Consider the following 24839-nt stretch of genomic DNA (forward strand, 5'->3'; position numbering starts at 1 on the left):
TCACATGGCAAGTAGTATGCCCATTTTACAAGTGAGAGGTCAAGTGACCCGCCATTTGCCTAGATTCTAGTTCCAAAGCTTATTCCATACTGTCTCTAGCCTTATGGCAATCTAAACTGAAATAAGAGGCTTATATTTTATTAAAACAATGTATAAAAGGTGGACTGATAATCACCATTGTCCAAATGATAGCAAAAATACTAAATCACCCAATTTTGTGTTTTATGTAATTTATGAAGAGTATCTACCAAGCAGTGAGGACCAGTATAACTGCATTTATTCAAAAACCTACTGAATACCTAATACAAGCAAAGACCAAATGATGTATATACTTAAGCTTCCAATCTAATAGAAGCATTTAGTCTTGAGCAGATTCCTAGCTAGATATACTTGAAGAGATTTTTTTTTAATTACATATCCCAAGGTCCCAACACAGCAGTTCTAGTTCACAAGTTCTACAGTGGAACAAGCCAAGCCATCCATAATTTTTGAAGTTGCATAAGCAATTCTGAACCACGGGTAAGAGAAGCTACATGTTTATATGTTTATTCTAACTGCTGTCACTGCTCAAAAACCCTATGGAGGAGGTTTTACTCTTTTCCAACTGCTATCTAAGGCTACAATACATTTGAATTTCAATTACAGAAAATCATAAATTCTTTAAGGGTGAATATGATTTTTATAAAAAGTCAAATACTGCCAATAAAAGGCTAAGAAATATCATTTTCAGTTAAGACTTATTTCATTTTTTTTTTTAATTTTTATTTATTTATGATAGTCACAGAGAGAGAGAGGCGCAGAGACACAGGCAGAGGGAGAAGCAGGCTCCATGCACTGGGAACCCGACGTGGGATTCGATCCCGGGTCTCCAGGATCGTGCCCTGGGCCAAAGGCAGGCGCCAAACCGCTGCGCCACCCAGGGATCCCTAAGACTTATTTCAAATAAAGAATAAGAAATAAATGAGAAATTATAAATAATAAATAATATATTATTTCATTAAGAAAGATTTTCACTAGGTCATAATCCACCATTTAGATCTAAACATGTGAGAATTACAATAGAATGCTGATCAACCCAAAATGACATTAATTTGTTGAATGCTGTGCTAGGTAACTATTTCTATTCATCACTCAAAAATCTTAGGGGCACATGGATGCCTCAGTGGTTGAGTGTCTGCCTTTGCTCAGGGCATGATCCCAGGGTCCCAGGACCAAGTCCCACATCAGGCTCCCCACAGGGAGCCTGCTTCTCCCTCTGTGTCTCTGTCTATCATGAATAAATAAATTTTTTTAAAAAAAAAGCTATAAACTTAGTAGATTATGTCTTCAAGTATTCTTGTAAATCAAGTATTCTTTCTTATCTAAATTTAACTGTCCAGTCATCATTCTTACATAACTACCTAATGAATCAAATCTCTGTCCCCTTTAAAGATTTATACCATTCTCTTGCCTAAATGACATTACCAAAGTAACTTCTCTATCTCCTTTAAACCTCTGTGCCGGTCAAAAATTCCTGCTCTACTGTACTTCAATATCCTAAGCTTATTTTGACATAGTTTCCACTAATAGATGCTAATTTCTTTCAAACTTTAATATTGAAACTTTTCTTTTAAAATGGGTCACTTATCTTTCATATCCAAACTAAACAACTTAATTCAATTGCAGTTTTACCAACCTTCCCAAACAACTCTCACAGGCCATGGTATTAAACTTCACGGTTGGTTTTTTTTGGAGGGGAGTTGGGGGAGGAGAGTAGGGTGGGTGGATAGAGGAGGGAGGAAGAAGCACACAGAAAACTAGTTAAATTGTGGGCAAAATTTATTGTGTATGTGCAGACACTAAAGTCCATAAACCGCCCCCAAAAATAAAATCACTGATCTATCACAGGGATGTATAAGACAGTGTCCCTACCATTCCATACAATTTACAGGAAATAAAGGAGAGGCTGGAACATATTAAATGCTACCATGGGGATGTAAAATTCAGACTATGATAAATTATAAAGTATAATCATCCCAGTGTCTTCAAGAAATGAAAGAAAAAGGACAAAGTAAGGGAAAGAAAACCTATAAATTAGAAAAAGACCTATGAGAAAATAACCACAAACAATGAAGGACCCTATATGGATCCCAACTCAAACAAATTATAAAAGAAAAAAAATGAAAAACTTGAGAAGGGAATGTGAATGACTGGGTAAGTAAGTAAAGATATTAAAGAGTTATTATCAATTTTACTAGGTGTAACAATGGTATAGTGGCCATTTTAAAAGAATCCTTACCTTTTAAAGACAAATACTGAAATATTTATGGAAAGAAAAAGGAAATATTGTAGATACTTCTAAAATTTTCAATTTCAAACAAGATATTAACATGCCTTGACACTCAAAAAAAAATTTTTTTTTCAAAAATTTTTTAAAAAGTTTCATCAATCACTTCACTTATTCAAAGTTAATTCTCTTTCTTTTTTTTAAAGTATTACAATTATGCAATAAAGCTAGATAAAAATTTTTCAGAATATAACATACCCGGACAGCTTGTTCTTTCTTGATGCCTTCTACAATATCAATAGGTTCTTTAACTATAGCCTCAGGAGTCTCAGCAGCAACATCTTCAATGTTGACTCCACCTTGAGAACTTCCTATTAATACAGGACCCTAGCAAGATAAATACAGGATCCATCGATAAAATGTTAAAACCTACTTATGCACAGTATCAGACTATCATTCCCCACTCCTATTTTTAAATTTCCTCAAGATTTTCTCCTTATACCTCCTGCATACTCCCTCTACGTAAGTGTTCATTTGAAATAATGGAAAAGAGGGACACCTGGGTGGCTCAGCGGTTGAGTGGCCCGGGGCAGGATCCTGGAGTCCCGGGATGGAGTTCCATATGGGGCTCCCCACAGGGAGCCTGCTTCTCCCTCTGCCTGTGTCTCTGTCTCTCTGTCTCTCTCTCTCTCTCTCTCTGTGTCTCTCATGAATAAATATATAAAATCTTTAAAAAAAAAAAAAAAAACGAATGGAAAAGAAACAAAAACGTAGAGGAAGACAGTACCTTACCTGTGAGGGGAAAAACATTAAAAATATATATAAAACTTATATCAAATAAGTTAATATAAATACATATATATAAAATATAACCTGTGTGTTTTTCTTAAGAACTGAAGGACAATTAAAGTATTATTTAAAGAATGCTTTTAGGGCACCTGGGTGGTTCAGATGGTTAAGCATCTGCCTTCAGCTCAGGTCATGATTCCAGGGTCCTGGAATTGAGTCCTGCATTAGACTCCCTCCTCAGCAGAGTCTGCTTCTTCCTCCCTCTCTGCCCCTCCTCCTCCCCTGCTCACGCACTTGTGTGTGCGTGCTCTCTCTCCCCCTAATGAATAAATTTAAAAAATAGAAAATAATGTTTTTAAAAATCATAAAAAAGATATTGATATTTAAAAAGCCTAATGAATTAAAGTTGAAGATTTTATAAGCTCTAGCCCTACTGCAAGTTAGTAAAAAAGAAAGTTACTGACCTTAAAATAGTCCTAGCTAAAAAAAAAAAAGAAAAAAAAATAGTTCTAGCTATTATCATGACCAATATAAGAAGTTAAGATAAAAATACTAAATAATTAACTTTTAAGTCCTCTAAAATAAACTAAGAAAAAAACCTTAAAGCAAAATAATCTAATGGATTTGTTTATTTATTTCACAAAACTGGAAATAATCCTAACATGCAAAAGCAAAGAAATGGTAAAATCATATTAATGAAGATTATTTAATGATACAGAAGAATGATCTCAATAGTATTATGTGGGAAAAAACTGATATAAAACTTTAGATTCTATTCTCAATCATGTGGGTTTTTTCAACATAAAGTATGTTTAAATGTGCAGCTACTAATCACACCAACTGAAAAAAAGATGGGAAGACGTTAAATGATAAGATTTTTATTATTTTATGTTACCATTCCACCCACAGACACAATTTTTTTTACAGTGAACATAGTATTCTTAATCCGGGCGGGCGGTGAAAGTGTGACTTTCATGGGAAAAAAGCAAGAACAAAAAACGACTATTTCCACTTTTCTATCCCAGCAACTAGTGTGTTTCAGTAACAAACTCATTTCAAGACATAACGCAAAGGAATAGTATTGTATTCGTTATTGTTTAGAAAACAAAATAATACTTCAATTCCTCAAAATAAGACAATAGCCAGAGGAAAAACACAACCTATTACTTTTTTAAGAGAATTAACTGTTACTTAAATGAAAAAAATGACTTAAAAAATAGTACTAACTTTCATGAAGAAAAACTGAGTGGCTGAGAAAACAGGTGTGGCTGGGAGATTTACATTTCCTTGTACATCTTCAAACACTTTAAATTTTATATATTAAGTGATTAGATTTCAATATGTATGTATAAAGAACTTGGCAGGCCTTTGTCCCCAGCATCTGGAAAGCAACCTTTAAACCTACTATATAGGAGCACCTGAGTGGCTCAGTTGGTTAAAATGTCTGCCTTCGGTGCAGGTCAAGATCCCAAGGTCCTGGGATTGAGCCTCGCATTGGGCTTCTTGCTTATTTAGCAGGGAGCCTGCTTCTCCCTCTCCCTCTGCTTGTGCTCTGTCAAATAAATAAGTAAAATCTTAAGAGAAAAAAAAAAAACCCTTCCACTAACACTGACAGTTTATGCTACTGAAGTGACTCATGGTGGGCCTCTAGTTAATACAAAGGAAATGACTCAGGTAGGCCACAGGCCAGGACAGAAAGACAAACACTTTGATTAGAGGTTTGCAGCTTTGAGCCACATTGTTATCAGCCCACCCTTCTGGGAGGAAAGGGGGCCTGGAGATTAAGCTCAACTAAGTGCCCAATGATATAATCAAACATGTCTACTTAAAAAAGCACCCCCAAAAAAACTGGATTTTGGCATCAGCAAGATGGTAGAATGGGAAGTCCTAGACCTAATTCTCCCATAGAAACACTAACTTAACAATATGTGATCTGAATTTTTATTCCCTTCTATGAGAATAAATCTCTTTATGAGAATGTCAGAAACCAGTTAGGAAATTGTAGTTACTGAAGTTCAACTGCAATGAAACAGGTAAGAAAAGCAATTTCATTTCATCCAAGTCAGCGCCTCCCCTAGGCTTACACAGCTAAAGATCAAAAGAAATAGCCCAATGCCCTGCTTCCTCCTTGGGAGGAAAAGGGGAAAGTGGATCCCACAGCCAACATTCCTGCATTTCAGGGGGCTACAAAGCAACTGGTTTCTGTCTCACCTGACTTGGAGGACCAGCTGGGAAAAGCATACTCTAACTACCTTTGGGAGGGGGAGGGATACAACAGAACAAAAAAGAGCTCAGCAACTTGGGACAGCACTACTTGTAACTTGTAATACTACAGAAAGCAGCCAACATAGCTCCCAGAAACTGGATAGCCTAAAAGAAATGGATAAATTCCTAGAAACATATAATCAACCAAAAATGAGTCGTGAAAGAAAAAAAAAATCTGAATAGACATATTACAAGGAGATCAAATCAGTAGTCAAAAACCTCCCAACAAAGAAAAGCCAAGACCAAAGGACATCACTGAAGAATTCCACCAAGTATTTAAAGAACAGCAGTGTTTCTCAAACTTTTCCAAAAAACTGAGGAGGGGGAACACTTCCAAACTCATTCAGTGAGAGCATTATTGACACCAAAATCAGACAAAGATATTATAAGAAAACTACTAACCAATATCCTTGATGAATACTGATACAAAAACTCTCAACAAAACACTAGCAATCAATTTCAGTAACACACTAAAAGGATTATACATCATAAATAAATGGGATTTATTCCTGAAATGCAAGGATGGTTCAACATACCAAAAACAAAGTAATTCACCACATTAACAGAATCAAGACCAAAAACCACATGATCATCTCAATTGATGCAGAGTAAGCATCGGAAAAAAATTCAATATCCTTTTATAAAAACACTGTACAAACTAAGAATTGAAAGAACTACCTCAACATAATAAAGGCCATATATTAAAAAAAATAGTAATAAAAATAAATAAATAAATAAAAACCACAACCAACATACTCAATGGCAAACAACTGAAAGCTACCTTCTAAGATCAGGAAAAGGGCAAAGATGCACTCTTGCTACTTTATTCAACGTAGTATTTAGGAGTTAGGGTTTCAACATGTGAATTGGGGTGGGAGATAAACCTCAGTCCATTGCAATATACAAATGGCCAACAAGTGTAAGAATAGGTGTGCATTATTATTAATTAATCATTAGAGGAATACAAATCAAAATCACAGAAAGACATTTCCTCACACCATAAAGGATTATGACAAAAAAAAAAAAAAAAAAGCACCGGTAGAAATGGAGAAATCGGAACTCCTAAACTCTGTTGGTAGAAATGTAAAATAGTGGAGTTACTGTAGAAAACAGTGTTCAGAAAATTAAATACCATATCATCGTATGATCCAGCAATCCCATTTATCTAGGTATACATCCAAAATAACTGAAAACAGTATCTCAAGTAGATACCTGCATACCCATGTTAACTGCAACATTATTGAAAATAGCCAAGAGGAAGAAACCTGAAAGTTCATCAACAGACAAAAAATAAATTTAAAAAGCTGTACATACATATAACTGAATATATTCAGCCTTTAAAAAAAAAGAAATCTTGACACACGCTACAACATGAATCTTGAAGACATAACACTAACTAAAATGAACCAGTCACAAAAAAAGATAAATACTGCATGATTCCACGTATCTAGTCCACGAGGTTTGACTGTATCTAAAACAAACTCTTAAAAACAGAAAGTAGAATGGGGACTGCCAGGAGCTAAAAAACAGGGGTAGAGGGGAAATTGCTCAATGGATATAGTTTCAGTTTTGCAAAATGAAAAAGTTCTAGGTATCTGCTATACAACAACAGGCATAAAGTTAACACTATTGTACTGCATACTTAAAAATTTTAAATAGTAAATTTTATTATATATTTTTGACCACAATTTTTTAAAAAGAAAAAGCAACTCTAGAAACTTGATGAGAGTACTGTGGTTGGCAGTATTCTTTCTGTACACTGTCATATATCAATATCCCAGGAGAGTGACATGTACCTGAAGAAAATGGAAACTCTCCCAGACCTTGCCCTATATGTCTTTATTTGGCTGGTTCTGATTTATGTCCTTTGGATATAGTAAAACAGTAATCATTAAGTACACCACTCTCCTAAGTTCTGTGATTCATTCTAGCAAATTATAAAACCTGACAGGTCAGTAGGAACCCCCAAATTTGTAGCCAGCTGTTAAGTATAAGGGTTACCCAAGAAACCCCAAACTTTAAAAAAAAAAAAAAAAGAATCCCCAAACTCGAGGCTGGTGTCTGAAGTGAACAAAGGGCATGTGGAAGACTGTACCCTTAACCTGTGACATTTGGCCCAATTCTGGGTACTTGGTATCAGAAATCACTGTAACATACACAAACAAAAAAACTCACTATAACATAAATAGACAAAAGAATTCACCGTGCCTTCTAAGACTAAAAAACAAGAAAACAGCAAGAGTAAAGCCAGAGTAAAAAACAGCAAAAGAGTAAAGAGAAATGTTTGAAATTATAGTCTAATTTTTAGTTCCTCTATAAATTTCAAATGAAAAGGTATTCTTAAATTTCCTCTCTAGCACAGCAGTTCATAATTATAAGCTTTTATAAAGATCTAAAGGGGGGAGATCTCAAATTTAAGAAGACCCTGTTCAACTAGCATCATGATACTGAAGTAGAATACAGGTTAATTAATCTATAGATAAGCCCAAAATATAATTTTATCCAACAAAAGAGGTAGAAACCATCAAACTTTTAAAATATTTGAACATTGGGATCCCTAGGTGGCGCAGTGGTTTGGCGCCTGCCTTTGGCCCAGGGCGCGATCCTGGAGACCCGGGATCGAATCCCACGTCGGACTCCCGGTGCATGGAGCCTGCTTCTCCCTCTGCCTGTGTCTCTGCCTCTCTCTCTCTCTGTGTGACTATCATAAATTAAAAAAAATAATAAAATAAAATAAAAAATAAAATAAAATAAAATAAAAATAAAATAAAATATTTGAACATTTTATTTTAGTTTTACTTTTTCAAAACTATCTGTTGATAATGAGATAAAGAACCACATAGAAGGCAGCACTACAGGAGGGGAGAAGATAATATTAAATTCTCACTGAAGTAACGATTAGGTCTCCAAGAGTTAGCTCTTAGCTAGAAAAAAAAAAATACATATTAAATAATAATATATAAAAGAAAGTGAATAGCCTTTCTCTGTACTAATTCCCTAACCAACTAGAAAAAAAAAAAAAAACTGTAGGCAGCTGGTCAGAAGAAAGATTACATGGGTAAGTATAAATCATTTAAATGACTGTAGTTCTGCATTTGGTCATGACTGCTGAATGCATGCTGCTTCTGTTTAAACAATTTGGTTTTAACTTTAAATTTTAGTAATAAGCATCCAGAACAATTTAAGTTCATCAAATAGTTGCAATTTCAAATAAATTAATAATGCTATTTTCTCCTCCTTAACCTAAATTCCTCTTCTCTTTGGTCCTGCAAAAAAATTTTGCCTTAAAATAGATCTGAATTTTAAATACAACAAATAAGCCACTTAATAAAGATCTCTTTCAAAAATAATAAGAGTTGAGTGCCTGAGTGTCACAGGTGGTTAAGCATCTCACTCTTGGTTTCAGTGCATGTCGTGATCTCAGGGTCATAAGTTGGGCTCAAGCTTACTTAAGACTTTCCCTCTCCCTTGCCTCTGCCCCCCACACTCTCTCTCTCAAATAAATAAATCTTTAAAAAAAAAATTAAAGTATGGAAAAAAATTGGAATTCTTGTGGCACATACATCTATTCCAGACAAAGTAAAAAACTTGATATAGTTAAATGCACCATTTACAGCAGATTGCAATGTTTTACTAGATAGCAAATGTAATTTGTTAAATTAGATTTGCATGAGCCCAAAAGTGCTCAATAGGTACTGGGCAAATGTTAAGAAATCTAATTAAAAAAAAAAAAATCTAATTTTTAAAAAGTGCTGAAACAGAGAAGGTACTTAAATTGATTTTTTGGTATGCCAACCCTATGTAAGTATCTACCCAAGCTTCCTAATATAACATACTAAAGAAGACCAGCAAAGCCTATCTATACTCCTAAAAACAGAAAAGGAACAAAAGCAATGTTTAATGATCAGCTGACTTCTATACACTTTAATTCAACCAAAAATGTTCTTCTATTTTTAGTTTAAATAGCTGATTATTTTCTTATTAATAGAGTCCCAAAAGATGGTTGCCATACCCCAAAAGGTAACACCAACCAACTCTACACTGGCGTGATACAACAGCATCAAAGAACATCTGCCAAATGGTTTTACTGGTACTGGTTTTTTTATTTTTTTTTTAAAGATTTTCTTATTTGAAAGAGAGAGCACAAGCTGGGGTGAGGGACAGAAGGAGAAGGAGAGGGAAAAGCAGACTCCTGGTTGAGCACAGAGCCCAACATGGGGCTCCATCCTAGGACCCCGAGATCATGACCTGAGCCAAGCAAAGTCAGATGCTTAACTGACTGAGCCATCCAGGCTCCCCAGTGGTACTATCAAATTTTTACTCTGAATTATTACAACTATGCAATGTGAAATAAAAACATTTTTTTCTCAAAAGAGACTCAAAGAGTTCTCTAAAAACTCAAGTCCTTAAAATGAACTCAATTCTGACCCTTTTCCCTAATGCATTTGGTCATGGCTCTTCTCTCATTGGTCATTTTATTTTTAATAAGATATTCATTGTGTTATATCCCTATCTTTAATAACATAGTTCAGTTTGCTGTATTTACTCCAATCAAAATGAGGTACTCTGTGTAGTATTATAGGACTCTCTATAACAAAAAATAAAAACACAATAACAAAATGAAAAATGCTGATATACAACCTCAATGCAAAGTATAAGGAAAATAAGTGAATTTGTAAAAATATAGTTTTTGTAAATATATGTAATATATAAGGTTTTTGTCATGAGATTTTTTTTTTTTTTTAAGATTTTATTTATTTATTCAGGAGAGACAGAGGGAGAGAGAGAGGCAGAGACACAGGCAGAGGGAGAAGCAGGCTCCTGGCAAGGAGCTCAATATGGGACTTAATCCGCTCCCTGGGATCCGGCCCTGAGCCGAAGGCAGACGCTCAACCTCTGAGCCACCCAGGCATCCCTGTCACAAGATCTCTAAAGTAACTTATAAAACTAAATTCTACCACAAAGAGAAGCCTATAATAGTAAAGGCATCGCTTATAAATAAAACAATGTCTTTTACCCTACATCCTAAGTGGGTTTTTACTACCATCTAGTGTTAAACTTTAAGAAATACTTTCTTATAAAAATTAAGTTCCAAAAGACACTTTATAATATCCCTCAAACATTACTAGAAATGTAATTAACTGTAGGGGGAAAAATCACAATACAGATACTAACATTTTTTGAAAAAGCTGTTCTATATAAGAAATCTATTTTCATTATCTTAAAAGTTTTGTTGTATTACTAATTGTGTAATTGTTTAATTTACATCAAATCCTTACTAGGACTTCCAAATACACAGTCAAGTTGCCTCAAAAATCAAAGTAGATACCACAAAGATTCAGCCCATTAAATTAACCAACGCACTCAAAAAGCAAGATAATTGTGTTAAGCGTCGGCCTTTAGCTCAGGTCAAGATCTGAGAGTCCTGGGATGGAACCTATCTGGCTCTCTGCTCAACAGGGAGCCTGCTTCTCCCTCTTCTTCTCCCCCTGCTTATGTTCTCTCTCTCTGCCAAATAAATAAAATCTTTAAAAAAAACAAAACAAAAAGCCAGATAATCATAGTATAAAATGATTATCAATGCTGTCTCCATGCCAAGAGGTTCATGAAAGGACTTCCTCTTCATCTGATACATTAAATGCTAGCATTTTAGGTTGCATAAAGAGAGGAAAGCAGAGGTAGGATTATGCTTCTTAAAATCATACTGTCTGCTACTGAATGTCATCCTTCAACTTGCCAAATAACAAATCATACAATAAAATAAACCCCAAACTAAAAAAATAAACAAACAAACAAACAAAACACCAAGAGGTTGAAAAAGAAGACAATGAAGCCATGGAAACACATTCTTTTAATGGGTTCAGAAACTCTGTCAGATTTTACTCTGCTAGAAATTATTTTCTCTAGTCAATGGAATCTAGAGATGAATCCAAAGGATTTAAGCAGCTGTTAGTAAATTAAAAATTTTAGAAGTCCTATGGATTCTATCTCAGCAAGGTTTTGTCTACAGCTTTATTTACAGTACTATACATTAAATGTTGTAACATTAACTATGCTGGGTTTTTTTTAAAAAATAACACAAAAATACTGTGCTCATGATATACACAAATAAGATTATGGGTCATACCTTTTAAATCCTTCCCAAATAGAAATAACCAACTTTTGAAATTGAATGTAATAAAATCATCCTAAAGGTATCATGCCTACAATTACTCACTTGAAATGACCTTTCCATTGTTATTGCAAAGTAGTATTCTCTCCGGGGGTATCTTCGCTCACAAACCAACACTTGATTGCATATTCTCCCCTTTTCTCCCGTTTGCTTCGTAAACAACTTTTTCCCAATCATTTGTGAGGAAACAGCTTTTGCTTCTTCTGGACTGAAATAACAAAAAGAACTCATTCTTTCTCCAACTCAGAAAAACAAAAGCACATGACAGCCAAAATTTTATCTTTTTTTTAATATTTTTTTTAAAAAGACTTATTTATTCTGAGACAGAGAGAACACACCAGTGGGGGGAGAGGCAAAAGGAGAGAAACTCAGACTCTGTGCTGAGTGCAGAGCCCAACACGGGGCTCGAGCCCAGTACCTTGAGATCATGACCGGAGTCAAAATCAAGAGTTGGACACTCAACCAACTGAACCACCCAGGCACCCCTCGCATTTAATATTTAAATCTCAGTATTTTCATCAATTCAATAATAAGGAGTAATTTTTACAACATATTTTTTCTTTAATAATAATGATTTTTCTTTTCAAAGCAGGACTTACGAGAAAACTATCTTCACTCCTCCTTTGAGGCCACTCTCAAATGTTCCTTTTCCTCTACCACCAGCTAAAACCTGTGCCTTTATCACAACATCTTTTGAACCTAGAAGAAAAACACTTGTTAGATCCCCAGCATGGAACAGCATGCAAGACATTATTTTGTTATTAAGCATACATATTAAGTGATGTTATTAAATGTAGCTAAGTCTCATTTACCCACAATGTCAAAAAAATGAAGTATTCCATAGTTTTTCTAGATTAGAACATTAAAACACATTCACCATCTAAAGATCCACAAGTTTAAAAAATGAGCCATTCATTCGTATGAAATCATTTCTTAAAGTATACTGAAAATAATTTTACTTTAACACTTTAAATCTCTAGTACTTTGGAAGGTATGAAAAGTACAAAATTGAAACTCAAATGTCTTCCCAATATTTCCCTCCCTTTCTATTCACATGTAAATTGCCATCCTGTGAACAATGGAGTCAAAAATGCCACTCTGAGTAGAAATACACCACGACTTAAGGGGAAAGTACTAGTAGTGATACCAACGGACATTGTTCCACTAACAGAAAGACCTGTGATATAAATTCTTGAGCTATAGTGTTATGAGGGGTATTATCAGGAGGTAAGCTATATTTATCAGAAGATTCAGGGATGTTATGTATGTAAGTCTTAAGTTTTTGATTTTTTATTAAACTTTTTAACATTTTTTAATGAAATTGTTTAAATAAATACTGAGTTTGTCTTCTTTAATAGGTAGACTGATCTCGCTCTTCTGTCTTCCTCTTTCAAATGTGCTGAAGAAAATCAGCAAACCAGCTGTTTAGCCTAGGTACCACTCATCACTCATGATCCGGGGCTAGGCCTCTTAGAGGGGCGTTCTCCATCTCCTCAGACAGCAGAATTTTAGCATCCCCTCATTTTGCCTATACTAGCAGTGCAATACTAGTATTACATGATGGCAAAAGAATAACCTTGGAGATTAGGATTAAGGACACGGTCTCATTCTTATTGGTTACAAGCCCAAGGCAGACTCTGGGATATAACCACGGATCCATGTTCACACCATGCAGAATGCAGGGACTCGCACCTCATCAGATAAGCCAACCAAATCAAAGAGGTAACAAACGCAGCTTGTGATAAAACCAGTAAGAAATGACCTAAAGTTTACCCTTAAAAAATTACTACCAAAGAACATTCAGAAAATGATGTAAATGAATCTACATTTAGAAGTTAGAAGCTGACCTGTGAGTCAGTCAAGGTAATGCTAAAAAAAAAAAAAAAACTCTTTCTCACACCCCATATCCATTCAATTGGGAAGTTATGAGATTCTATCTTTAAAATTTATCCAGAATCTTGACCACTCATCACCTCCTTTGGACCCTGGTCCCAGCCACCATTCTATCTCACCTAGATTACCCTTGTCCCTAACAGTATTCTCAAAGCAGCAAAGTGAGCACTTCACTCCTCTACTTAAAACCTTACCGTGAATGCCCATTTTACTCGGAGCAAAAGTCACACTCCTTACAATGACCTACAAGGCCCTATATAATCCCCCAGCACCTTTATTACTTGTATTTCCTATGACCTCCTCATTGCTCACTCCACTCCAGCTAGACTAGTCTCCATTGTTCCCAGGCATGCTTCTGCCTTCAGGACTTACTTAGCTCTAATGCTCCCTCCACCTGAAATACTCTTCATCCAAATACAGGAATTCTCTGCTTTTCAAAAGTTTGCATTACATCACTTCTCTTTTACAAAAGACCCACATCATTTACCTGTTTTCACTAACCAAAAGAAATCGGAAAGTGATTTTCACTTTTGCAAAAATAGCATTGTGTTGATTTTGCAGAAAGCCATTACAGAGGCAGCATGCACTCCAAGCATCGAGTGGCCCTGCTAACCTTTTTATCCAAGATGCTTTTTGCAGCATCTCGGCATCAAGCCACCAAAGCTTTGAACTGTGCCTGCGAGCACCTGTACTTTATCTTGACTTATTTTGTGTATCGCTGTTACCAAGATGTGCTCTAAGATATCAGAAAAGCCTCACTGGGTCTGGGAATACTTGAAAACCCTTCCATATAAGTTACCGCTAACTGCTTTTTCTTTATGCCATTCTGGGTAACAAAAGGTTTCACAAGAATGTTCTACTTTCAGATACCAGAAGATACCTGTATCCATTTGAGAAAGGTCCTCATTCTCTTCAAGTTTTTCTTCTTACATCTCAGTATCCATAAGGCTTACCCTGATCATCCTACTTAATATTACAACCTGTCCAGTTGGGACCAATCTTCCTTACCCTGCCCATTTCTTTTCCATAGAATTCATCACCTTCAAACATAATATATAATTTTCTCATGTCTACCATTTATTGTTTTGCTCCCCCACTAAAATACAGGCTCCAGAAGGGCAGAAGCTTCATTGTGTTCACTGATGTTCTCAAGCTCCTGGGAGGGTTCCTAGCATATATTTTCTGAATGTTGAATAAAAGAACATTTAAAGATGGAAAGAATTCTTACAAACCTAGATTTTCCACTGCTGTTTTAAAAACTCAAAACTGAGGACTCCTGGGTGGCTCAGCAGTTAAGCGCCTGCCTTCTGGCCCAGGGCATGATCCTGGAGACCCAGGATCGAGTCCTGCTTCTCCCTCTGCCTGTGTCTCTGCCTCTCCTCTCCCAGCCCACGCCCCCGTGTCTCTTATGAATACATACATAAAATCTTAAAAAAAAAAAACTCAAAACTGGAAATACTGGGCCCTGCAACTAAAGCTGATTAGAAGTGCCTTGTTTACACAAGATAAAGTCTTTTCAATCTGCCACAGTCCCCATCATACCCAGGTAAAAATAACTAATAAGAAATTTCCTTAAAACAAATAATTTTCTTATTGGAAAGAAAACAGGTAGCTTCAGGGACAATGGCAAATTACAGAGTTCATGCCCAAAATAAAAGGGAGTAGTCACTAGTCATTTTACCTGTTTCTGGTTACCTTCCAAGTCATGGTTTTCCAGTACTTGAGAAATATTCATTTATATCCAAAGAGCATAAATATAATTCCAACAGCATAAATATAATGTAAAAATGGTCAATAGTTAAACTGGTGCTTTGCTGGGCTAAATTCAAACATTCTTAACATTAAATTGAGAACTTAAAAAACTGACCTATTAGAGTAATAAAGTTCTAGTTTTTCAAAAACATTTTACAAGAAGGAAGTCTCTTCCCCCAAAGTGTCAATTTCCTTTCTTTAGGAATACAAGTTTCTTTAGGGCAGAAGCAATTTCACAAAAGTTCCTTCTAAAAAAGCCCTTCACAACAAAAGAAAAGCCAAAAAATATATAATGAATATAGTCTCATCAACTATCAAGACAAGAAGAATTACAAGAGAAATCTGAGGACAACTGATTGAAACAAAGATTTTATTCAATTCCATTAATTCATTCAACAATTACATCTATATACCAGTTACTTGCTAGAGCCACAGATACACCATTGAGCTGAAGAGACCTACCCTGCCCTTAGAGAGCTTACAGTCTTATTAGATTTGGACCTTTGCTTTAGTCAGACAAGATCTTTTATGGATTCAAAGACTGTCTTTAAAATATAGTCACTATCCCTTCTAGCCTTCATTATTCACAAACACCTTAAGCATTCTTTATACGTAGTCATCTAATAAAACACTGGGAAGAAAAAAGAAGGCAAAGTCCTATTGTATGATTTTCATTAAAAATCTCCCTCCAGGGTGGCATTCATTAATTGGCAACCTTTGCACATGTTTATTCAACCAGACAAAAATTCCACCTTAATTATACTAGAATCCTAAACATCAGGAATGGCTGGATAAATAAAAAAAAAAAAAAAAAGATTAATCTATGCTGCCTATAAGAGACTCACTTTAGATGTAAGGACATAAACAGACTGAAAGTGAAAGGATGAACAAAGATATTCCATGCAAACAGAAACCAAAAGAAAGCTGAGGTAGCTATACTTATATCAGAAAAAAACAACTTTATAACAAGGACAGTCTTGCAAAAGAAGAAAAAAGCTGGGTTACATAAAAATAAAGGGACCAATCTAACAAGAAGATGTATCATTTATAAATATCTATGCATCCAACATAAGAGCACCTAAATATATAAAGCAAATAGTAATAGACATAAAGAAGAAAACAGCAACACAATTAATAGCTGGGGACTTTAATACCAATTGCATCAATCAACAGATCATCCAGGCAGAAAATCAATAAGCAAACACAGGTCTTAAACTTAACATGTTCGACCATGGTCTAGACACACACACACACACACATACATACAATATTCTGTCCAAAAGCAACAATACATATTCTTCTCAAGTATGGAAGGAACATACTCCAGGACAGATTACCTGCTAAACCACAAAACAAGTCTTAATAAATTTAAGAGGACTGAAATCACATCAAGCATCTTTTCCAACCATAATGGTATGAAACTAGAAATCAATTAAAGGAAGAAAACTGGAAAATTCACAAATATCTGAAGATTAAACATGATACTAATGGATCAAAGAAAAATCAAAAAAGAAATTAATACATTCAGACAAACAAAATAAGACAATACCAAAATTTACAGGCTCAGCAAAAGCAGTCTAAGAATTCACAGTAATAAATGCCCATCTCAAGAAACAAGAAAAGTCTCAAACAAATTAATTTTTGCACCTCAAGGAACTAAGAAACAACAAATGAAGCCCCAAAGTTAGTAGAAGGAAGGAAACAACAAAGGTTAGAACATAAATAAAATAGAAACTAAAAAGACAATGAAAAAATCAATGAAAATTAAGAGCTGCTTCTTCAAAAAGATGAATACGGACAAACCTTCAGCTAGATTCACGAAGGAAAAAAAAGGGTGGACTCTAAAATAGACACAAAAGATGAGCTAGCACAACTGAAAACTCAATACAAAGGATAAGAGACTATTATGATCAATTACATGACAACAAACTGGACAACCAAGAAGAGATAAATTCCTAGATACAATCTACCAAGACTGGATCATGAAGAAATAGAAAATCTGAACAGACTACTCGTAAGGAGACTGAATCAGTAATCAAAATCCTCCCAACAAATGAAAGCCCAAGACCAGGGGGCTTTATTGGTGAATTCTATCAACATTTAAAAAAGAATTAATATCAATCCTCCTCAAACTGTTCCAAAAAATAAAAGAGGTGGGAAACTTGCAATTCATTTTACAAGGCCAGAATTACCCAGATACCAAAACCAGACAAGGATGCCACAAGGGAGAAAATTACAGGCCAATATCCCACGTGAACACAGATGCAAAAATCCTCAACAAAATATTAGCAAACTGAATACAACAATACATTAAAAGAATTGTATACCATCATCAACTGGGATTTATCCCAGGAATAAAAGGTTGGTTCAACACCCACAAGTCAGTCAATGTGATACACTATATTTATAAAATGAAGGATAAAAAAACATATGATCATCTCAACAGATGCAAAAAAAAAGGTCATTTGGTAAGATTTAATACCCATTTATGTAAAAATCTCAACAAAGCAGGTATAGGGGGAACATAGCTCAAGACAATAAAAGCCATATAAGACAAGCCCACAGCTAATATCCAACTCAACAGTGAAAAGTTGAAAGTTTGGCCTCTAAAATCAGCAACAAGAGCAGTCCGGGTGGCTCAGCGGCTTAGTGCCGCCTTCAGCCCAGGACCAGATCCTGGAATCCTGGGATCGAGTCCCACATCAGGCTCCCTGCATGGAGCCTGCTTCTCCCTCTGCCTATGTCTCTGCCTCTCTCTCTCTCTCTCTCATTCTGTGTCTCTCATGAATAAATAAATAATCTAAAAGAATAATAAAATAAAATTAAATTAAATTAAATAAATCAGCAACAAGACAAGGTGCCCTCTTACCACTTTAATTTAACATAGTATTGGAAGTCCTATCTACAGAAATTAGGCAAGAAAAAGAAAGAAAAGGCATCCAAATTGGAAAGGAAGAAGTTAAACTGTCACTATTTCATTATGCATGGTATTTTAAGTAGAAAAACCTAAAGACCCCACTGAAAAACTATTAGAATAAATGAATTCACAATACTGCAGAACACAAAATCAATACACAAAAGTCGATGACATTTCTATACATTAATCATGAACTATCAGAGAAATTTAAAAAAAAAATCTCACCTGCAACTGCATCAAAAAGAATAAAATACCCTAGAATAAATTTAAATTTAACCATGGAGGTAAAAAAAAAAAAAAAAAAAAAAAAAAAAAAAAAAATCTGATACTGAACTATAAGGCATTGATTAAAGAAATTGAAGACAAAAATAATGGAAAGATATTCCGTACTCATGGGTTGGAATAATACAGTTAAAATGTCCATACTACCCACAGCAATCTACAGATTCAATGCACTCCCCATCAAAATTCCAAAGGCATTTTTCACAGAAATAGTATAAGCAATTCTAAAATTAGTATGGAACCACAAAAACAACCCCAAGTAGCCAAAGCAATCTTACAAAAGAAGAAAAAAGCTGGAGATATCAAACTCCTGGATTTTAAATTATATTGCAAAGCTACAATAATCAAAACAGTACAGTATTGACATAACAAAACAAAATAGAGAGCCCAGAAACATATCCATGTATACATGGTCAATTAATTTTTCAAAAAAGAGTCAAGAATATACAACGGAGAAAGAACAATCTCTTCAGTAAATGGTGTTGGGATGGGGCACGTGGGTGGCTCAGGCAGTTAAGCATCTGACTCTTGATTTCGGCTCAGGTCATGATCTCAGGATCCTGGGATAGAGCCCTGTGTTGGGCTCTGCACTTAGCAGGGAGTCTGCTCGGGATTCTCCCTCGCCCTCTCCTTCTGCCTCATCACCCTCCATGCTTGCTTGCTTGCTCTAAAAATAAATAAATCTAAAAAGTTTTTAAATGAATAAATAAAATAAATGTCATTGGGAAAACTAGACAGCCATGTGCAAAAGCATGAAACTCAACCATTATCTTACACCATACACAAAAATTGACTTGAAGTGCTTTAAAGACTTGAACATAAGACCTAAAATACCATAAAACTCTAGAAAACATAGATGGCAAGCCCTCTGACACAGGTCTTGTGGTGATTTTTTTAATCTGACACTAAAAGTAAAAGTAACAAAAGCAAAAATAAATAAATGGGACTATGTCAAATTAAAACACGTCTGCATAGCAAAGGAAATCAACAACAGAATAAAAAGCCAACCTACTGAATGGGAGAAAATATTTGCAAATCATTTATCCAACAAGGAGTTAATATCCAAAACATATAAAGAGCTCATATAATTGTGAAAAAAAAAATAATTAAACAGGCAGAAGATGTGAACAGACATTTTTCCAAAGACATACAGATGGCCAACAGACACACAAAAAAATACTCAAAATCACTATTCACCAGGGAAATGCAAATCAAAACAAAATGAGTTATTATTTCACACCTGTTAGAATGGTTATTATCAAAATGACAGGGAATAAAAGTGTTGGTGAGGATGTAAAGAAAAGGGAACACTCATGCACTGATGATGGGAAATATGAATTGGTGCAGCCACTATTGAAAACAGTACAAACATTCCTCAAAAAAATTAAAAAGAGAACTACTATATGATCCAGCAATTCCACTTCTGGTTATTTATCTGAAGAAAATATTAACTTGAAAAAATATATGTACCCCTAGTTCATCACAGCACTATTCACAATAGCCAAGATATGGAAACAACCTAAGTACCCATCAATGGATGAATGAATAAAGAAATTATGGGATGTGTGTGTGTGTGTGTATATATATATTCAGCCACAAAAAAGAATGATATTTTGGCACTTGCAACAACATGGATAGACCTAGAGGGCTAAGTGAAGTATACTAGAGAAAGACATATTCCACATGAATGGAATCTTATATATGGAACTGGAAAACAAAACAAAACAACTAAGCTCATAGATAAAGAGAACAGATTGCTGGCTGCCAGAGGCAGAGGGTGGGGCATAAGAAAAATGGATGAAGCGGGTCAAAATTAAAGGAAAATTTTAAAAAAGAAAAAGATGGGACTTAACACCCATTTCAAACTTCTAACCTATAAAATGTGAGAATAAATTTATGTTTTAAGCAATTGAAACACATATAGCAGATATAAGTACTACTGTTAATGAAATTTAGAATTTGGCAATTAAAGTCTCCTCAAAAAAAAAAAAAGGCTGAACAAAATATGTACTAAACACAAACTAGTCAGGCAACACAAATTTCACTAGGCTAAACAATTTTCAAGCAGCAAAATTATTACATTGTGTGTAATTTCAAACATGGAAATCCAATACAGATGCAATTCTATTTAGGGTAATGGGGGAACTAAGATGTATTTGTATCTGAGCCACGTACTAGGGTTTCCCTATAAAAATTCTATGAAGCACAGTTTTTACAGTTCCTCAGAAAAGCAGAACAAAAATGGCAGAACCTTCCCAAGCCTAAAGATATTATTCTTACTAAAGATCTACCATTAAAAACAGATATGAGAAGGGGCGCCTGGGTGGCTCCATCGGTCGGATGTCTGACTCTTGATTTTAACTCAGGTCATGATCTCAGGGCCCTAGGATCAGGCTGTGTCAGGCTCCCAGCTCAGTAGGGACTCTGCTTGAGATTCTCCCTCTCTCTCACCCTCTGCCTCTACCCAACGCACTCTCTCTCTTTCCCTCTCTCAAAATAAATTAAATCATTTTAAAAATGGATATGAGAAAACCAGTCTATTTAAAAATAGGGAGGGGGCCACCTGGGTGGCTCAGTCGGTTATGTGTCTGCCTCCAGGCTTAGGTCATGACCCTGGGTTTATGGGATCCAGTCCTACGTCAGGCTCCTTGCTCAGCAGGGAGCCTGCTTCTCCCTCTGCTATCTCTGTCACTATCTCTGTCTCTCTCTCAAATAAAATTAAATAAAATAAAATTTTTTTAAAAAGGAAAAGAAACCAGAATTAGATTCCTTTCCAACCATCCTTCCATCCCTAACTTCAATTATTCACAACAAGCAAAACTAGCCTCTAGAATAGCGTTTCCAACTTTTTCACATCATGATACACATAGAAAATTACAGAATTTGTAGGGAATACTGGGGAAAGAGGCCAGAGCTATTTCAGGAGTCACCAGCTGTAAGGCTCAGTGGCCCCAGTCCCAATGCTGACTCAGCTTCTCCTGCCACCCACAAAACTTAGGGGAAGCAAGTTTGGCTCAAGCTTGCATTTATATCTCATAGTATCAGTTGGTGATGTAAGACTTTTTAATAAATGGGAATTAATGCTTTGTAAGTTTTTCAGTAACTCAAGAAGCAAGGTAGCCACAATCAGCGTTGGGGATTGCTAGCTAGATTGACAGAACCAGGTGTATTTCTAAGGCGCTTTATACCACACCTTATGCAATTAGATCCCATAATCAGTATCTTCTAACATTAATGAATCCCAACAAAAGACAAAACTGTCCTCAACACCTTCATAGTAGTTACTAAATATATCTTTAAAAAGAGCATTTCTGATTCTCTAAATTTAAAAGATCTCCTTAGTCACTAATCCCACTTTCATACTATAAACCTCATCAGCAGTGTTATTTGACAAAAACACACTTTCTAGATGAACAAGACACCTTCTGTTCCAAAGGGGTTCAAAATCAGAGCTGCCTACCACCCGTCCCTTACTTGAAATAAGTCCTGGTCCCAGAGACTTCCCAGAAATACTCATAACTAAAGTATATCCTGTACATGCTAACTATTCTTTCTTCCTTTAATCACTTAAGCATCATTAAAGTTTATAAGGAGTAAAGAAATCAAGAAATTGGCATCCAAATAAATCCTATTTGTTTTATGAAAAAGCTGCTATACAATTTTTTTGACAAAACAATGAACTTTGACTAAGTGAGCAAATATATGGAAAATACAGAAAAATCAATTAGAATTTGGAAATAGAAAAAAATAGTTTTTACTGGTTTCATTATATATAAATGAGGACTTACTAAGACTGGCATGAAAAATATTTTATGCTCCAGCATTATTACAAAGGAAACAATTGGTAAACAAACAAAAAAAAAATCACTCAAAAGATTAGACTAACAAAAATAAAAGAACAAAGTCAAGGGTCTACATTTCATTCTTAGGGACAGAACGGCCGAATAAGAAAATCTTACACTTTCTCCATTGCATTTCCAAGTTTTTCCTCCTACTTAGCTGACTTTTCTTTAGAAATTAAAGTTTAGGTCATATAGATAAGATCAATCCCAAGGGAATAGTCATTAAAAAGTAGCCTTTGCAAGAATTACAATCACGAGTTTTCTTTAAACTTGACCTTTAAGAACCTCTAATGTACAGTGTTTTGAAGGTAAAAATAAGGCACGTCTTTTATCATGCACAAGCTCAAACTATAGGTCACCATTAATTAACAAAAATTTCACCAAAATTAATATCAATCTACATAAGGTTTTCAATTAATAAAGAGAAGTTTGCTTATAATCTGAATAAAAAGGATTTTTTGATTAATAAAAAATTATCAATGAAAACTCATGCTTCCAAGTCAACATCTCATTCAAAAACAGCTAAGAATATACGACATTTCTAAACTTGTACATGCCCTCACTTTTGGAAGAAAAACTCATTCTAGACACAAGTACAGAATGAGAGTAAAACTTTAAAATTTTTCAACATTTTTAAATGCCCCATAGCCTTCCTAAAATACTAATAAAATCAAAGTCTTCACCAAAGCACATTCAAAGTCATGTTAATCAAGTATAAATCTAGCAGAGATTGTGCTAATCTACATAAAATTGGTGGGACTTTAAATATTGTTAAAAATAAAATGCAGTGTATAGTTAGCACATTACTCATTATTATGGCTTCATATTAAATCATTAAAAATGTAAAGTGAAAAATATCTTCTAGAGTCAATATTATTAAGAGATTAATATAAATCAACAAAATTCAAGGTAACAAAAGCTTTTTAGATTTGTTATCAATAAAAGAATTTACTAATAAACATAGACAAGTACTTAATTCATTTAACAAATACCAATAGTTATTGATTATCTAAGTGCCAGGTACTCTTCTAAGAGTTTAGGATGTATCACTGGACAAGATAAGACAAAGAAACCCTGCTCTCATGGAGCTTACAGTCTAGCTTCTTCCCCACCCCCACCTTGGTTCCATAATTTTCCCATCAAAAAAAAAAAAAGTGGAGGGGAGGAATATTAGACCTCTTAACAGCCACAGAAACAGCTAGGATTTTCTTCAGTATTCCTTTTAGAATCATCACAGACATCAGTCTTTTAAGCTTCAGAATATTAAACAGAACTTCCTTCCCCATAATTATATTCCAACTAAAAAGAGGACTTTAAAGGCTTCCTAAAGCCAATATAACTGGTTCTTAAGTTACTAGCTCATAATAATCTCATAATAATTTTAGAATGTCAACAATCACTAAGTTCTACCTTCTAAGTAAATAAATTTTTTAAAAAATTAAAACCTATAAGTTGGTATAAACCAAAAGTGAAGTTCACATCTTAACTGAGTGCCCATGTCAAATGGCATAAGTTTTCCTTAAGTTAGTACCTAATTTTTTGGCAACTGCATAAGCTTCATCTGGTGATTTTGCCACATGTCCTTTGGGAATGGAGACACCAGCTTCTTGCAACAATTCCATACTCATGTATTCATGTAGTGAGAGATTCCTTTGTTGCTGCTGCTGTATTTGGAGTCCATGGTTGTTAAAAAATCCAGAACTTCCCAGAACCTAGAGAAATCAGGGACACATTACTATGACAGTGATTTGGAACTTAATAAAAACAACTTCTCAAAATACTTTTTTAATATACAGTACCTGGTTCTTCATAACCATAATAAAACCATTACATTAAATCATCAAAGTATAATATTCAGAGTACCTAAATGATAACCTGGGATAACTTCCAGCCAAATATCAAATGTAATTCTTGTAGTTTTAACTATTTTCTCATCAAATGTCTAGTCTTTATGTTTTGAGCTTTACTACTGTATCTCTAATGACTTACAGAGCATTTCTATTTCAATGACAAATTCAGCAGATCTAAAACCAACCTCATCCTTTCCAACAAACCAAAAATCCTTCCCAACTTCCTTCTCTCCATCATTCTTCCAGCACCTAACAAATCGCTTGGCACTACAAATGTGGTAGTTGAGTGATTACTCTTTCATACACACAAGACTCAAAAAAACTGTGGTCTCATCTGCAGTGGTCACTGCGGTGTGCTACTCAGATTCCTCTTTCACAGCCCAACTGCCGGAAGCGCTGGCTGCTGACAGCCCTCAGCTGAGTCCTCTCGTTGGCGCATCTTTGTCCAATGTCACATCTTCCCTGGTCAGCATGCATCCAATGACTGGTGGTTAAGATAAGGATATAAAGTCCTAGCACCACCCCAATTTAGGATAATTCTGAAGGAAAGGTTCCAGATTTCCCACAGGAAAGGCAAAGGTTCCTACTGCAACTGTACCACGGTTCTACTTCTCCTTCTACTCATTCCTCCTTCGTTCCCTCACAGCTGTTGATCCAGATATCACTTTCCAGTTGACTTCCTCTATGAAACTGATTTCACAGCCTGCAAATATCATCCAAACTCCTCAATCCGATCAACTTTATATGACAATATGTAGAATAAATTAAGTGCTATGAAAGCCCTGAAATTAGACATTTTAAGTATTATCCA

At 35.0% G+C, this 24839-nt stretch overlaps 1 protein-coding gene across 3 annotated transcripts in view; it reads right to left on the reverse strand.

The window, feature by feature from the left end:
- SUCLA2 (succinate-CoA ligase ADP-forming subunit beta) overlaps window positions 1-24839 on the reverse strand; it is a 43924-nt gene that overhangs the window by 14210 nt on the left and 4875 nt on the right. For 2 of the 3 annotated variants that reach the window (XM_077855704.1, XM_077855705.1), the window contains exons 2-5: window positions 23710-23890; window positions 12092-12191; window positions 11538-11700; window positions 2525-2653 (exon numbers count right to left, since the gene is read on the reverse strand). In XM_077855704.1, coding sequence (XP_077711830.1) covers window positions 2525-2653; window positions 11538-11700; window positions 12092-12191; window positions 23710-23890 — 573 coding nt within the window. The remainder of the gene's footprint in view (window positions 1-2524; window positions 2654-11537; window positions 11701-12091; window positions 12192-23709; window positions 23891-24839) is intronic. The other variant, XM_077855706.1, reaches the window with a different exon arrangement.

Source organism: Canis aureus, chromosome 17 (assembly GCF_053574225.1).
Source record: "Canis aureus isolate CA01 chromosome 17, VMU_Caureus_v.1.0, whole genome shotgun sequence".
NCBI lineage: Eukaryota > Metazoa > Chordata > Mammalia > Carnivora > Canidae > Canis > Canis aureus.